Raw genomic sequence first — 17,959 nt, 5'->3', positions numbered from 1 at the left:
AAAGGAAGGAAAGGCATTCAGCAGGCTTGTTAGGCCTTAAGGAAACACACACACAAGAAAACTCCACAGGGCACTTTTAACAATCTGTATATATATATATATATAACATCAAATGTCATTTGTTCATATAAAACCACTTTGTAATACTCATCTGCAATGATAAACAGTCTTCCTGGCAAACAATATTTTTAAAACTTTGACACATTACAGGAAGTACTCTTTGCTAGGCTTTATTCTCTGATGCACTGTGCATTAACTATGCACACAGACACACACACACACACACACACACACACACACACACACACAGGTCCGCATGCAAACACCAACAACTGCAACTTGTAAGAGAACTAGGGGAGCTGTTTCCATTAGCTGTGGTGGGGCTCCAGCTGTAATGAGGCAGGTAATGCATATTTAATGAGGCATAAACAGGTTTATATACACACACACACACACACACACACACGCAGGGCTGTAGATCAAAGCTTGCCGCCAAACACATGGAGCGTACCCACATACAGATACACAGTTTTGTTTCATACTCATGCACAAATACAGACACATCCTCTATGTCAGTCTCAGTCCATCACTCATCCATCCAACACACACACACCCACACACACACCCACACACCCACACCCACACACACACCCACACACCAGACTCAATTCCTCAGGAGGGCCCTTTAGCTTTTTTTTGACAATCTATAGCTAATATTCCTCTGAAATACAGGCTCCGCTGAGCAAGCTGTACAGACTCAAAAACCCAGCAGCAAACACAGTTCACATAGCACTGAGTGTAAGACATAACCATATGATTTAAGGTGCGTTACTTACCTTAAAACAGGTGAATAGCTATGTTGGGAAGCTTCATGGTCTCCAATCTGATGTTCAGTCAACCATTTTTCACACTCAACAGTCCTTAGGGGTTGTCCATTATAGTAATCTGCAGTATTCTGTAGGGACCTGTCCCTCTTTGGCTGGAGTGTTTGTAAATCTGTTTGCTGAAATGAAGCAGCTCCCATCACCTCCTCAGTGAAACTCAGCAGATCAGAAGAGCCTAATCGCTGTCTTTCCTCCCTCTCACTTTGTACTGCTGAAGTCCATTTTGGCACTGTAGTGTGCTCTCTATCAGTTCCCTCCTCCTGCTCTTCCTCATCATTTTCTTCTTCCATTAAATCTCCAGAAAATGGTAACGCAAGGCCTCTCTCAACAGAAACACCCGAGTCACTTAATGGGGTGCCAATTAAAGAGCTGCTGTGTGAGACCGAACTGTTGGTGAGTACAGGGGACTGTGTTTCTGATGTAGTCTGAGATGTGTCCCGACTCCCTAACTGAGCCCCCCAGACCTGAAAGTCACCCAAAGCAGTAGGACATGGCAGTGCAGAGGGTGACTGCCCACCCTCATCCTCATCTGAATCTTCCATTGAGATCTGTGAATGGACATAGACCTCCTCTCTGGTTTTCAGGACATCATCTAACTGATATCTTAACGATGGAGACACACTTCGAGCCACAATGTGGGATTTATCCTCATAGTTTCTTTCTACCTGTGCTTGACTGCAACCTGTTTCTCTTGAATCTGACTGATGAAATGCTTCAAATTTATTTTTTGATTGGCTGGGACTGATCATCTCTGGTGCCATGAATTTCTCAGTGGCACTATCAGGACTAGCTTGGTAATGAGTGGATAAGACAGCTTGATTTTGCTCTGGACCTGCACTAAGTGTACAGCCACTATCACTGATCCTTTGGCTTTGCCTGCTTTGATCTGTGTTCTCCTGGTGCTCTCTGTGTGCAGCTTGGGCCTGAGACTGCAGTACTGTGGCAGCATAGGAAAGCATGCTCAGTGTCTCCATGGATGTTCTTGTTCCTTTTGATTGCCCATTGCCCTGTCTAGTCCTATCATAACCTTCTCTCACTTTTCCCGACACAATGATATATTCCATTTCTAGGCCTGATGATGAATCTCCATCAGAATTAGACCTGAGTTCATCTCGGCTACCTGGGTGAAAGCTGTCAGGGCTATATTTCAGTGTGTCTCTCTCCCCCCCAGAGCTGGAGCTCAGAGACAGTGTTTCTGTTATTTTGGCCTCCACCTTTCCATTGCTCTCTTTGGTAGGGCCCCCATGGCTCTCACTGACAGGCCCGTCTTCACTGCGGTCCATTATGACTGGCAGATCATGTGATGATGAAGCTGATTCTGAGTTGTCATGTTTCCCCAAAAGAAGATCATTACAGTTCACATGATACGGGGATGACGATTGCTCAGTCTGGATTCGATTCTCAGCAGCTTCTCCTGGACTTGAATGATAACTGGCTGAACTTAGCTGTGTGGTGGATGAGCAGTCCACCAGAATAAATGGGGAATGGTCACTGGGTTCCTCTGTCCAGTCAGTCTCCTCAGCCTTACTCTCAACTGAATGTCTCCCACTCCTGGTGAGGTGACACGAGTCAGCTGTTCCCTCAAACAGGAACACTTGGTTGACTGGCTGCTCATTATTTGAAATTACTGACCTGTATTCAGTCTTTCCCAATGCATCATCCTCCTCATATTGATATTGCCCCTCATGTCTCTGAATAGGACTGGTTAAAGCTATAAACGGGCTAGACTGCCCCTCTAGCTGTACCATGTCTACTACAGGGCTGGCATAGGTCTCAGGGGAAGATGTCAGGCTCCATGCACCATCGCCCACATTGTCATATTCTGAGGTGGAGGTGACCATGCCAAGAACAGGGAAGTCCCACATGTTAGTGCCTTGGTAGGGGGAAGTTTCATCTTCTGGATATTCAGATAAGTTCTGGTTTACATACTGTTGGCTATGAACACTTTGCTTGCTATCATCCCCTCTTTCTTCATCCTGTGTTTCATCTCCTGCAACTTCTATGACTATTTTCACATTGGGTTCATTACCTCTCCACCCCACTTCTTCAGATGTCTGACTAAGTGCCTTACTCATACCTCTCTCCTCTACTATAGCGTTCTCTTCTTCCACCTGTTTTGTTGCATGTGCCTCGGGAGAATAAGTAGCATCCACTGACCCCGTGTGACTAAGGTTCTTTTCATTTTCAGGTCCTCCGGGGCTTGTTATCGTGGAAGAGCTGTCTTCCCGAATGGTGGTGTTCCACATCTCCATTCCACAATCTGAGAATCCTATTGGACTTTCCACAGATGTGGCACCTACAACATTGGGCTGGATCCCATAGAAAGAACCTGAGTTTTCAGATAAGTTGTCAGGGGTTGTGAGAGGTGACAGACTGTCATCCCGGATTGTCATATTCCACATATCTAGAGACTCAGGGTAAGACGTGGTGGTTCCGCTATCAGATTTCAGAAATCCCTTCTGAGCGGAGTATGTCCAAAAGTCCAGAAGCTCCATCTGCCGATCTCCTTTTTCTCCGTGGACTCCTTTGTTCTCCTCTGTAGAGGTTTCTGGCGTTAAAGTGTTTAGGGCTGCTTTGTTTTTTGACAAAGATAATGTTTTTTCTTTCACTCCAGTGATACCAGTTTTGCATTTTCCAGTTACTTCCTCCTCTGGTGGTGTCAACTGCAGATCAGCCAAAGTAACAGGGCCCCATTGATCTGTAAGTACAAACTCTGGGGTCCAGTTGTCGTATGATTCAGTCTGCTCAGTGATCAGACTAAGCTGAGGTTCAAGGGTCCTTGCCCTCTGGTGTGCATTGTCTGACTTCAAGATCTCTTCTCGGCTTTCTCTTTCTGTCATGTCAGCAACTGGCTGTTTGCCTCCAACTTCCTCCACAATATTCTGTGGGCTTTCAGATTCCTTGGCCCTATTCCAGGTGTTATTATCACTTGAGGACAATGCTCCTTGTGTGTCAAAGCCAAGTTCATCCCAGGTCTCTGACAAGGATGATGAAACACTGTCCTTGTGCTGTAGGCAGCTGATCCTTTCAACTACATCTTCTGGGAAGAACCTGACCCCGCAACTGCTTGGTGGGCGGCTACCAACCAGGCTGTTGACCGGAGTTGGCGGGACCACTGTGTCATTCATGTCATTCCCATGAATTTGGCCAGGATGTTCAGTTGAAGAAATGGTACTGTCAAGCCTGCCTAGTGAATTGGGAGCAGAAAAATCCAGCAAGCTCAACTCTTCAAGTTCTGATAAGCTGGAGCTCCCTTCTCTTCTTTCTTCTCCATCTCCTTTTACTCCAGAATTTACCAGTTCCCCTCCTCCGGGAATAGAGTGGTCACTGCTGTGTATTGGGTCAAAACTAAACAGGTCCCAGTTGTCATTCCTGTTTCTGCTAGAGAGGTGCTTCCTTCTCTCAGGTGGGATGGGAGGGGACAGAGATGACAACCCCAGGGGAGAGGGGTTTCTCAGGAAGAGTCCTCCTGGCCCTGCTGTTGAACCTCCTCCAGCTATAATGTCACCAACAGGACTGTCATCACTAAGGAACACCGAACTTTCCTTGGAGGAGCGGCTGCTGCGGATGGTGGTCATACCACTGTCAGGGCTGACTAGCTCCCCACCAGCACTGACTCCTACACCTCCTGTGTCCTCTTGACCATCTGCTATCACCCTGTTTATGGAAATAAAAACAACATTGCCATTAAAATGTGTCAGTGTTTGCCTAAATATCACGAATAAAGAATATATCATCTCAAATTTCATGTTTTGATGACTTTCACTGACACTGGATTCAAGGATGCATTTAATACCTGGCTATTGCCACCACATCGCCACTGCCCCCCTCGGCTCTCTCTATGTCAGAACCATCCATATCATTGATACCAGATGATCCTTGGGAGAACTCCACACTTCCAGCCACTCCCTCTGTGGAAGAGGTCCTACTGCTAGGGTGGCAGGCTAATACAGAGCTCCGGCAGTCGACAAAGTCCTTGAGAAGACCCTTGATCTCTTCCTTTAGCAGTAGAGGTGCACCAGAGGATGATGGGGTATTCAGAGGGATGTGGTAGACCTGGAAACGCTCCTTATCCTCCAGTTCACCAGAAAGAGACCAGCTAGAAGACTCTTCCAACTCACAGCATATCTGCAATGAAAGTCCTTTTATCTTAATATCCTACATTTAATTTTCTTTTTTAATTGCATTTCTGGAAACAAATTGACAAGAGTGAGTTTCACACATTTGCCTAATTGCATCTCCTGACCAGCATTGCTACTGCGACTCACCCTAACTACCCACTCCTTTCAACAAACCTGCTGTCAAGTTGTTGCTGCTGTCCTTACTAATCTGTTTTATGTAGGGATTCAGTAAAATGGATAAATGGAAACAAAATTATTTCTTTTTAAATTAATTTGCAGTAACCAGTTACTGATTTATTCTTTGCCTACCAAAGAGGTACGTGTGTCTCACTCAACTTACATGCCGGTGTGCTGGTCTTACTGTATGGCTGATTTACCTGATTCAGGATATCTGTGTTGTTTGAGTAGACAGCCACCTGCTGGCGAGGATGGTGAATTGTATCATTGATGGATAGGAGAACCACCAAACCTTCGTAACCATGGCGATGACTGAACAATTTCAGCCCCTCCACATAACCATGCCAGTCCTGGAAGAGAGAAAAAAGAATCAGCATCTGGAATGTGTAAGACAAACTGTGGGACAGATGCTCACCATTCCAACTTTTCTGAAATAGATTTAATAATTAATTATATTATTGATTTTATCATAAGTCTGAAACTGGTTAAGTTATTTACAGCTGTATAGGGAACTTTGTCAAACCCCTGTCTTTTATTGTGCATATCATTCATAATTTTTTAGTAAAACTGAAGAGGTTTCAAGTTTATTTGTAGCAATGGGAGATGAAGCTGTCAAACCGCACAGAGGGGTAGAGAGACACTTTGTGATTTATTGTTTGGAAATTAACTGTTTGCTCTTAAAACAGCCACTATGCACAGATTATGGTAATTCAGTGACACACACAGTGATTGATGGATGGAAAGTTGCATTAATTAATTGTTTTGTTTGTCAAGGGAACTTGTTTTTTCTTTGTCTCTGAAATGATTAACAGCAATGTTATGGCAGCTATAATTTGCAACGCAGGGTTACACAAAGTGTGCAAAGTGATACTTTTGAAAACATACTTGCTTGATTAATCTAGATTTGTTGTACAACTGTTTGTTTTGTGAAGCTCTCAAAATTGTTTCTGTGCTTATTTAAGTAGAACTTTTAAACAAAAAAGATAGCTATAGTAAAAATAATGGAGGAAGGTTAAATTAAAAAAGTTTGACACACATGACTGTATCTGACATTCATGCAAAGATTTTTCTTTTTATGTGGCCTGACTTCAACTAGTTCAATGATCTATCAGACTTTAAACCTGTGTTTGTATTTTCCTCCTGGGTACTGCGTGTTATAGCGTGTGTGGTCCTTCTCTCTGCTAGAGCCTGTGTGTGTGTGAGTGGGTCCACTGAAAGTGACTGATGAGCGCTTCAGGCACTGTATCTGCCTCAGCTGTGTCAATATTAACCTGTGAGGATGAGGGGGCTACAATACTCCTCCCCCTGTTCCTCCCTCTACCCCTCTCCTTCTGCGCAATATGGCTGCTGTCAGACTCGGGTCTATCAATCCTCACGCACACACACAACTGTCACTTCACTGACACTGCCATTTCTCAACACCGATATCCTGATGAGTGCAATGAAGCCTCCCAAGATTCGTTTAAAACACACATATTCACTCACATAAGTACAAATACACAAGTGAAGGCACATGAAAGCCCTAACACATAAAGCTACACACAAACCCACCAGTCATTTTATTTTAATGTATGAACAAACATGTACCAGTATGTACATATGAGCTCTTGTAAGGCAATAAAGTCTTCATAATTTCCAGTACAATATAAACAGAAATGCTCAAATGATGCCGATACTGTAAAGCTACTACCCAGCTGCGTGCATATGCACACAAAACTGCACGCACACATCCTCAGACACACAGGCAGGGAAATATAGTCAGAAAACGAGCAGAGTGCAAATCTCCAAGATAGCACGCAGTGCAACAGTCTGTCTGCCATTTGGCTCTTAACTGAGAAAATTACTACTCATATTGCCTGCTCCTCCTCTTTCTGCCACCCCCAGATACACAGATTGCCTTTTCTTATAAATTACCAACATGTTAGCTATAAAATTGCACTTGCTAACTGTCTCCAAGAACCTAAGGATCATAACACAGAAACTTGCATCTCATTTGTTGAGGTTTGGGGAAATTAAGATTTAATAAACAACAGGTTTCCCTTTAAAACCTTGACTTTACTTGCTTTTTATTAACCTATGTGATTTTTTCATTAAGAAAAAAAACTAACTGGAAACAATATGCTGCTTCAGTAAATACTCTGAATATACTAAAACAAGTTTCCAACATACTGTAAACAACAGAAAACAAAAATACATAAGCAGAAAGAGACTATCAAAAATAAATACTTGGAACCCTAAAAAAAATTCATGACATTATATCAAGGTTTTAAATAATGTTTATATGCATGACTGAAGGGGAAACAATGATGTGTACTTCTTGTGAAGAAGATAATATTTTTTTGCCTTACAGGTTTTGATCTTTGATTTTTCCTCATTCACAGATATTCTAAACCCTTTAGGCAGGATTTCTGCTCACTTCAGAGACATTTCATTAAGTGTTGGAATACAGAAATAGTTGAAGGACAGAACATTTTCCGCAGAATTGCTGTCAAAGAAACATTTCAGTGCTTTTTTTTTAATGACAGGGGGCATGGTGATGCAATGGATAGCACTGTTGCCTCACAATAAGAAGATTCCAGGTTCAAACCTCACTTTCAACAGGGTCCCTTCGTTGTGGAGTTTGAGTGTGCTTGTGTAAGTTTTCTTCACGTACTCCGGCTTCCTCCCACAACATACAGGCTACGTTAACTGGTGGCTCTGAATTGCCCCTGTCAGCCCCTGTGGCATACTGGTGACCTGTCCTGGGTGTACTGTGCCTCTTGCTCATTGTCAACTGGGATTGTCTCCAAACTAACTCCCCTGACCTGGATGGACTTTTAATGAAAGCACCAAGGCAACAATTCTATTTACAGAACCATGTGAGACTACAGTTCCTGACCCAGGTCTGGGGACCAGATATTTACCTTGGCCAATGTAATGAAGGGTCATAAACAGGTTGTTTAGTATCATGTGTAACAAAGAGAAAATATGTGTGAACAGGGAATTATTCTCTCTCAAGTGTATTCTTATGTGTTGTGTGTTTGTCCTGTTTTTTGGCATCAACTTTTATGTTTACCCAAATCTTCTCTGGTTATCTTTTCTTCCTCATTTGTGTGTCATTGTTTTTCTGTCACACTTTGCCCCTGCCTATCTTGCTCTCACATTTTGCAACTTTCTCCCATACTACTAGGCCCCAGTCCACACAAACACCAACACAAACACAGACTCTCTCTCTCTTTGGTTGTCTTTGCTCCACAGGTAGCAAGTCTTTAGCGGCTGCTTGCAGTTCTCCCAACCTGCCATCATTATGCACAATAGCCTTAGGTACAAAACTCGGGCCTCATAACTCACACCCCGCGCGCGTAAATTCCCGTGCAAACACAGTCAAAGCAAAAACACATTTCCTGCTGTCGCCAACATCTCCGGCAAAGAATTAATCAAGCGTTCATCCATTTAGGCTCTTTGCATACCCTTTCCGTCAGAACACAGAATGCTAAGAGAGTTGCAAGTTCTTCTCAGGCGATCGTTTCGCCACCCTGATGAATCCATCAAGCGAGGTTTGATTTATACATCTGTCTGTGATCACAGCGGTACAGCTACAGCAAATGGGGTGGCAAGGAGCGAGCTGACACCACCCTGCTCAAACACACGCATGCAAATACACGCACACGCGCACACATGTGCAACATACTGTATACCACTTAACCACACACACACGGGCTCACAAACAGTCATAATGCTCGTCTTGTTCACACACACGTTCACTGGTTAGGAAGTTTTTGGAACAAGAGGGGAAAGGGGAGGGGGTATAAAAGTTTGCAGAGAAAGAAACTCAAATGTCTTTGTCTGTCTATCTAATATGGGCCTTCTCCACATGCTTCATTCACTCAGCTCTAAGTGTAGGGATTTAGGGGCCAAGATGCAAGCACTGAGTCTATAAATGTTTTGTTTTGTTTATTTGTTTGCCCTCAAAGCTCAAGGAAGCCTCAGGCGGAGAATGAAAATGGAGAAAGACAAAATGAGTTTCAAAAAAGATGAGAGAAAAACATCAGTGCAAGTTACTGAACATACAATGTGATGATTGTCTGGTGTAGCAGGTTTCCAAGACATGTATATGTCACAGATTTTAAAAGTGATATACTGTACATCTTTGTATTCTGCCAATCTGTTTAAATTTTGGAAAGATCCACAACAAAAACAACACTGAACAAAGTAATAAAATTGCATCAGCAAATCTCAGTAAACAGAATATTTTGTATACATGCAGATTTAGAGCTAAAATATTTGATCCACAATTTGACATGGCTAACGAAGCAAAAATAATATCACGTCACGCCCCCCCCCCCCCCAAAATAAATCACTGCAGAGCAAGAAAGATCAAACCAGGAAGTCAGAGAGGAACAGACAGATAGAGACTTGCAGGGGCGGGGCAGCCTGGCTTCCTGGTCTTCAATCTTAGTCCCTTGGAGGCCCACCCTGCACCTGCTGTCTCCTAGTGCCTCTCATCAGAAAGGCATTTACCGAGTGCTGTGGCTGCAGGCCCCTTCATTAGCGAGCATAATTATTTGTGCAAGTGGCGCAGGGCAAAACTGGCCCAGCATAAACAAACAGAAGGGCCGGAGGACTGTGAACAAACAACGCATTAGAGACAATCAACGTTGCCAACATGAAACCTAAAGCGAACCTCAGATGGTGAGATGAAGACATACACATACACACAGATAAAAATAAAATGAACAAATCTACATCAACAACACAAACCCTTATCAATGAAAACAGAAATAGTACACAACATCCAAAATAACGCTAACTTGTATGCAGATGCTTTATCCTATAAGCAGATACACACAGTTACAGTAGACACACACACAGAGCAAAAGATTGATTTTGTTTACCACACAGAGAAAACAAACAGCACTGCAATTATTAAAATATCTTGGTGGAACACTGGATTAGGCCACATTTATGTTAGAGATCAAACCAAGATGCAAACTTTTTTCCCCACTTGTCCTTTCTTCTGCTTGAAAAACACTAAAAGAACTCAAATATATTGTAATACTTAGATGTCCATATTAACACACATGCACAAAAAGCACATTAGTCACATATTCATGACTGTATACTGTATGTGGCTGCAGGCTCCTGTCCTTCCCACAGTTCATCAACTCCACAGCATGACAGCTCTTCATCCCACCAAAGCTTCATCTGCCAGTGCTAATTACTGAGCCATGAAAACCTCAGATACACAAACACATACTGACTGGCATGAATATGGGGATGATGAGTTTTCAGTGGGTTTGTGCGTTTCTTCATTTGAGCTTCATGTATGTATTACACAAAACCTTGTATACCTCCAAGAAAAGCCCACCGACTTCTGTACTGCCATGTATCCACTTAGCTAGCTGCCATTTTTACAGGTGATGTACATGCGATAATGCACATCAGTGCCCTTGAGCGAGGCACTTGACCCCTGCTAGCTCCTGTGGTGACTCTTCTGCTAGTTGACACAGTGCTGTTACCTGTCCATTCAACTGTGTTTTCCTGTACGCAGGGACAAAGTGGCGATCTTTTAGTGGTGCATGCTATGTAGTACAGCATATGTAGTTGGCCTGACCACACAAAAGAAAATACTTCACTTTGTGGACTGACAATTTCCACTAACATCCACAGTTACAAACATAAAACAAGCTTTATGTAGAAGATGTTATGAGAGATAAGGGACACGTCTGTTATAACATAAAATGTCACGAAACAACACATACTAACTGGACATGAATGAAGGCTACTAATAATTTCTAACACAGAAGTCTAGCCCAAACCAATCAAAGCATAATCCATTGTTCAAAATAACAGCATGAACTGATTGAAAAGTAGCTTGTATTTACTAGGGGTGTGGCCTCGTGATATTAAACATGATGATATTTCTCATCAAGGTAAAAGCTGTTTCGCAATATCAGTGGTCCGGCAAAGACAACTCCCTGCTGTGTTTTAACCCATGGGGCTGTGTTGGCTGTATATTTAAACAACACTAAACCGTGTTTTGATGGTAGATGTATTTGGAGCAGATACACCGAGTAGTTTTCTTAGTTCCTCACTTAAGATTCACCAACTATAGATGGTAATTGTTAGACATTCTTCTTCAGGAAAACAGAAATACTGCACACAGAGCCTTAAGAAAGTAAATGAATCTACATGTATGCACTTCAACAATAAGAGAACATGCTCAGTACAGATGTAGTTGTAACAGGAGCAAAATGATGGTAACAGAAAAATAAGCATTTAATAAAAGAACAAGCAATTGCTATAGCTGATAGTCAGAAAAATTTCCTTCTCAGATATAGAGGACTGCTATAATGAATGCATAAAAGCAAGCTTGCATGACAAATACGTTGCTTGCTGCTGTCATAGCATTGTTTTCTACATAGCCTACCTGTTTTCGTCCATACTGTATTATAAAAGACCATCACATAGCCTCAGAGACAATTTCATAATATTTAACCTCATGCTCACCATCAGGGGAAACTTTTTTCACAGTCATCCTTGAACATTATTTTCGTGCCTTTGTAGTCAAACATGGAATTATTGTTTGAGGAGCTGAAGAAATATTTTCCTTTGTGGCGAATGTAGCACACGTTGATGAGCAGATACAAATGATACAAAGAAACATCGAGACAGGCACTGTGATTTTGCAAGAATAAAACTCAGTTCATTTCCACTTTTCTCTTCCATAATAGGAGAGCACACAGACTGACTAATGTATGTTTGTACAGTATACAAAAATTCATTAGTCAGTCTATACGATGTGTCCATATCGTTACACCACACACGCGCTAAAGCTTTTTCTTCTGCTAACTAGGCAATCACAACCAGAGCTTTTTTTTTTTTATCCTAAAATCTTACTCTGTCGTCTTTAACTGCTACCAAACGCACACACAGACAAAAACACACTTTGACAAACATATAACACATAAACCATTAAAGACTAATTGAATCTAATTTATTTAGTTTTCTGGAAAAAGAATCATTTAAGGCAGAACTTCCCTAAGCCCCCGCAATAAATGACACTCTCATACCGTTTTAGTCTCTTTTCAAACACAATTAAAAAATAATATATAAATATATACACACTGCAAATGACATGCATATAAGGAGTTCATTTTGGAGCCCGATCTCAGGTCATTAGTAACCCACCATGACGCTGTGGAGTTGGAGGGTCCGCTGGCGACACACAGGCCCCTGGCCATTTATTCTATATTAAGTCTCTAATGGGCCCTCTCTTGCTCTCTCTCTCTCTTTCTGTCTCACTCCTGACACACAGCATGTAGGCACAGTGCTGGAAAAATATGCACAGAAAGTCCGGTGCACACACAGAAAAAGCCATTCAAATGAATGGTTATTTATTCGCTAAACGAGGATCTGGGTGTTTAATGTTCCTTGGACGTTAGGTAGTTTTCTGGGGGAGTCGGAGCCATACCCCTACGGCTACAGACATCATTTATTTTACACATAGCCTAATACTGCACGCTAGGCAAGCACTCAGATATAAAAAAAATAATGAATGATTTTTTTTTAGGGGGGGGGGGAACACATTAGAAGTTACAGCAGGGAGAAAAGCAAGGGCTAGGCTTAAAGGCTTAAAGCACCCTCTGTGTGTGTGTGTGTGTGTGTGTGTGTGTGTGTGTGTGTGTGTGTGTGTGTGTGAGATTGTAAATGCGAAGACGAAGAACATGACAACGACAGAGACGTCAACACAAATATTCCGCAAACGCGTGTAGATCTGTGTTTGAGTGCGTTTGAGAGTGTGTTCCGGATTTTGGGATATCAGTGGGAAGGAAGGAGATACCTGGTTGTGTGTGAGGCTCTGTGGCCTCCATCTACATCTCATCCAAATGCAGAACATCACAACATCACAGGGGCCACTTGCATAACAAAACCTCCCCAAAATGACACAGTGCAGCTGTGAGATTTCCAAAAACGTCAGTTTTAAAAAGTTACTTAAAGTTTATTTGCCATGTCTCTTTGAAAAGACAATGTAAATCATCATGAGCTTCTTTGAGCAAACTGACATATTTAAAAGAAACAATGAAGCAGTAATGAGACCATTACTTGTAGCAGTAAATGTATTAATTACCCAGGTTCTATGTTATCATACATACTTTACATATAAGGAGAATATAACATGGATTTTTAAGCTGTAAGAATATTTAACATTTTCATAGTTTGAATTGTTATCATGTACTTAGAAAGGTCTCCTAAAATACTTTTGTGTTAAGAGTTCCTATTTAATTATGACCTAACATGAACACATATTTAATGAAGTTGTAAATTGTCTTTACACTAAATGTTATTGACATGGAATGGGTCTTTAAACCTGAAGCTCTCTCCCACTTGACATGATTCATCAACTGTGCTTCAGATAAATTAACACCATCATTATTGGGTTCTCTGCCTTGCACAGCTGGGTTCAATTTATCCTTAATTAAACAAAGTCAGTACTCTCTTCCACCTTCAATCATTCAGAGAGCTCGTCACATTTAAAAAAAAAAATCCTTAAATTCTATTGTCAAATAGATTTGTATTTTATTTCACTGAACAAAAACCATAAGGAATTATAAGCACTTTTTTTAAACATATGAAACTCTTACCTCCTTATCGGTGGTTACTGAAGACAGAGCTATGGTCATCTCTCCATCAGAAAACTCCTTCAGTTCCTTAGTCAGCAGCTGCTCCAAGTCTACATCCAGTCAGCACACACAAACAGACTAACAGTTATATACACACACAAAGGAATACCAAACAATTTCACAACACACAAGAAAAAAAAAAACAGAAGCATGAATGCACTCTCCAGGAGTGAGAGGTTAACTGAAAGGATGCTGCAATACAATTCGCCAGTGAGCAAAATGTGCCGCTACAGACATTATCTCCAGCGTTTAGCAATTGTGTGATTTCACAGCTTTGTCAAAGGCAGAATACAGAGAGAGTAAGTAGTAAATGTGCGTCCCTTCTTGTTTAAAGCCCTGCAGTCCACTCACACAGATGTTTTCAATTATGGTGCCTAATTAGATCTTTTGTGAAGACACATGCTGTGCTTGACTGACAGCTCCACTAACTCTGAAGCACATTACAAGAAAAACATCTATAAAAGTGGCCTGCAAACAATGTGACTTATTATTCTTTGTATCCATAAAAGATTGGTATTTGTAAAAACTCTCTCAGAGCACCGGAAAGCTTTTTATGTGCATCACATCATCTCACTTTAAGGTCTATGGGCTGAGTGGGAGAAACACATGTGCATGTGTATGGGGCTGCGCAACATATAAGCAAACCATGAAACTAAAAAGCTATTTGGGCATACGTATGCCCTCAGTGGGCATTATTCATTTAAGTGAATGGGCACCATCACTGAGTCCAGTATCCACTTCTTATAATAAAACAACCGTACTATAGAGGTCTGCTATTTACATAGTTCACCGTTTTTGATTGGACTGCTGTAGAGATGTTAATATGCAGCTAATTTACAGATTACTGATGTATGTACTAGGTATAAGACCTTTCTTACATAACGTTACAGTGCAACCCAGTTTGGTAGCTGACTAGTTTAAAACTAGTTATTTAGGAAGGACTCGAATGTAACTGGTGTAACCACATTCAGGGTCCTGCTGTTATGCATGCTGCATCACGGTCATGACTCTCTGGAGCCATCGTTGATTTACTTAGCACACCTGTGCTTTACTAATGCTATGCTATGGCAATACAATATATGCCATTAAAATATTAACTATAATTGAAGCTTCAGCTGTTGCTGCAGTTATTTGCTCTGTTCTAAAATATTGGGAATCCTGTATGAGATGGCAATATAATGAGAATGACAGATACAATTAATATCTACATTATTAACTAGCATGAAGGCAAAGGTAAGGCACGAGACATGGGCTATAAATGCTACGTATGGATTCTACTGTAATAGATTAAATCCCAACCTCTCTACATGTTCTAATACATACATTGCAGCTTCTCCTCACCAGGTTGACCTGCAGGGACATCTCTCCATTGCTCCAGGGATCTCTTGAGCTCATCCAGCTGCACTGACCGGCGGCCATGTTTCATCCACAAAGCTTCAGTTTGCAGCCGCAAGGCCTCTGTAGTTGCACAAACACATATGGGTATGTCCAACATGCACACTGTGGCTCTCATACACCTTCATGTTCACTGTAGGTGGGTTCAGTAATACTAACTGGCGCAACCTACCAATTTTGGCAGAGCTGCTGATGAATTTCTACCTTTTTAGAAACTTATCTACAAGCTTGAGTGGCATGTGTATTTGTATTGGGGGAAGTTCAGTAAATGTTAAGATTTTATACTGTCTGTGTACAAGTACTACCACAAAAGGTAGCTAATATTTAGGATTATAAATTTGTGAGCTACCTTGATGTTTAATATTACCCACTGTGTCTAATCAGTGACAGCACAAAACAATAATATGTAGAAAATGTACAATACAATAATTAGTTACAACATCAATTTCATTTATTCTGGAGGAAAATGTAAAGCCAACCATTTTGTGACTTATCAGTCCTTGAATGAGGACACTAGCTGGACAAAAACAGGCCAGGCTTTTTAAAGTCTATAGTACATTGTGGGGGTTCTGTAAATAAAAGAAAAATGCCTAGTACTGTATATAAACCAATGAAACGCTTTAAATGTCCTCTGGTAATATTTTCCTTTGAATAGAGTTTATGAGGATCAGGAAGAGAGTTGAGCAACTAACCTCTTTAGGAATCAATGAACCTAAAAATGCTCTGTCCAAAGAACTCTCACAATGAAATATGAGAACTGGATTACACACAGTACCTCCTTCTCCTGCTCTAATCAACTTTCCTTTTTTCTGTCTCTGCATTTTGCTCCTCTCACTCAATCCACCTTAATTCACTTTTCATCTATCTGCCCATTCTCCATCTGTCTATCTTTCTGTGAAGCACAGTGAGAGACAGAGAAGTAGCAGAGTATTACTGAACAGGGGTCAGTCATGTCTCCTGCCCAACCTTTACTCAGTTGCTTAACAAGAAATTTGAATTATTAAAAGGCAATAAACCATCTATTTAACAATGCATGTTATTACACATTAGTTTACCTAAGCCAACATACATAAACACATTCTGTAGTGAGACTATGGAGTTGTACATCTGTTGTAAACAGGCAAAAACAAACAAACAAAAATCACAGTTTTGTTCTCTGCCCCTTCCTCCTTTTTACCATTTTCTCTATTTCTGACCTTCCTTACCCTTCAAATATTTCAACTACTGACAAAACAGAAACAACTTAACAGACTAACTTAAAATGGGACTGTGTCTTTCTGAGCTGTTCTTTACTCACACTCACCACCCCACATCTCTCTCTTTCTCCATCTCTCCTGGTGGGTGCTAAGCGAGTCATATCAGGGGATTTGTGTGTGTCCTCCTTCACTGCCCCATTACTCCCCCTGGGGGCGTCTGCGCCTCCCTCACCTCCAAGATTCTCCCTCAGCGCTGGTCCGATGTGCTCTGCTGCTTCTTGAAGAATCTCCCTGGTGACTGCTGCCACCGCAGACACTGCCCTATCATCAGCAGTGTCCTGCTGTCTGTCGTGATAGACCACTCGTAGGATGCAGGACTCCAGAGTGCGGTGCTCAGAGCTGGGAGAGCGAGAAGACAGGGGGTGAAGGAGATATAGACTGACTGTATGGGCAGGAGTGATGATTTCGAGACATTTGCATAAATGTAACTCCTCTTTGGGTCATGAGGTTTCAACACATGCAGGCCTGAAATACACACCCAAACATACTCTGTCTCATTTTTGCATTGCATTGCACAGAACCTACTGTGTCTGGATATGTTTGTGGTCTGCATGTATGTGTGCTTCAGCGCCACCTGTAATCAGTGTTGGTTCAACATTAAACATCCAGACCTTGCATTCACTGAATGTGCTTTCAGGTAAGAATTTAATAACTTCCCTGGTGTCTCATCTATAAAGCAGTTAAAGATTAGCAGAAGGTATCTACAAACTGAGCCGGTGTGTGTGTGTGTGTGTGTGTGTGTGTGTTTTGCATATGTGAGTGTGTTTACCTATCTAGCAGTCCATCTCTCAGCAGTGTGAGTGACAGTTTCCCAGTGTGATGAAGCTTCAAAAGGTCCACATCCTCCCTCCACAAAAGTGAGCTCTCACAAATGTTCACCCTCTGCAGATATCTCACCGTCTCCCTGGGCAACACGATGTCACATCGCCTGCCACACAAAAGTGGGAGACACGTGCTGCCTGTTTCCTCCTTCTGGAGCACAAAGTATATGAAACCAGACATTTAAATATGAAAAAAGTGCCTTGCATTCACATGTTCCCATTAGCTTAAGCAATTCATACACATGTACTATGACTTATCCATGTACAAGTGCACCAAAAACATCATCATATCTGTACTATTGTACAGTACATATGGTTTCTGAGAATACTATACTTACCACTATGGACAAAGTTTCTTTAGGTGTACAATGAGACAGATAGAAAGTGGATAAACATGACTGAGAAGAACAGGTGAATCTCAGCAGTAAATTGAAAGGCCTTTTCATAGTGGAACGTTTAACTTTCTTTGGTACATTTTGCTTGATAAATCTTACAGCCACTCCACTGATAAGCAGATGATACATTTCCCAAGATGGCACTTTATCTAATGGTGAATGCCAGTTGTTTCTTATGTTTGTCCATATCCATAATAACCAGTGCTTCCCTGGGCAAACAGCCAAATAAACACCATAAAGATGTTCC

The 17,959-nt window shown here is 41.6% G+C and overlaps 1 protein-coding gene across 6 annotated transcripts in view; it reads right to left on the bottom strand.

The window, feature by feature from the left end:
• LOC109961556 (uncharacterized) overlaps positions 1-17,959 on the bottom strand; it is a 32,687-nt gene that overhangs the window by 9,217 nt on the left and 5,511 nt on the right. For all 6 annotated transcript variants that reach the window (XM_020602456.1, XM_020602459.1, XM_020602461.1 and 3 more), the window contains exons 3-9: positions 17,266-17,468; positions 16,669-16,835; positions 15,187-15,303; positions 13,807-13,895; positions 5,383-5,532; positions 4,681-5,012; positions 837-4,541 (exon numbers count right to left, since the gene is read on the bottom strand). In XM_020602456.1, the coding sequence (XP_020458112.1) occupies positions 837-4,541; positions 4,681-5,012; positions 5,383-5,532; positions 13,807-13,895; positions 15,187-15,303; positions 16,669-16,835; positions 17,266-17,468 (4,763 nt within the window). The remainder of the gene's footprint in view (positions 1-836; positions 4,542-4,680; positions 5,013-5,382; positions 5,533-13,806; positions 13,896-15,186; positions 15,304-16,668; positions 16,836-17,265; positions 17,469-17,959) is intronic.

The sequence above is a fragment of the Monopterus albus genome, unplaced genomic scaffold (genome assembly GCF_001952655.1).
Source record: "Monopterus albus unplaced genomic scaffold, M_albus_1.0 scaffold56.1, whole genome shotgun sequence".
Lineage (NCBI taxonomy): Eukaryota > Metazoa > Chordata > Actinopteri > Synbranchiformes > Synbranchidae > Monopterus > Monopterus albus.
This window is presented reverse-complemented; position numbering and strand designations above follow the sequence as displayed.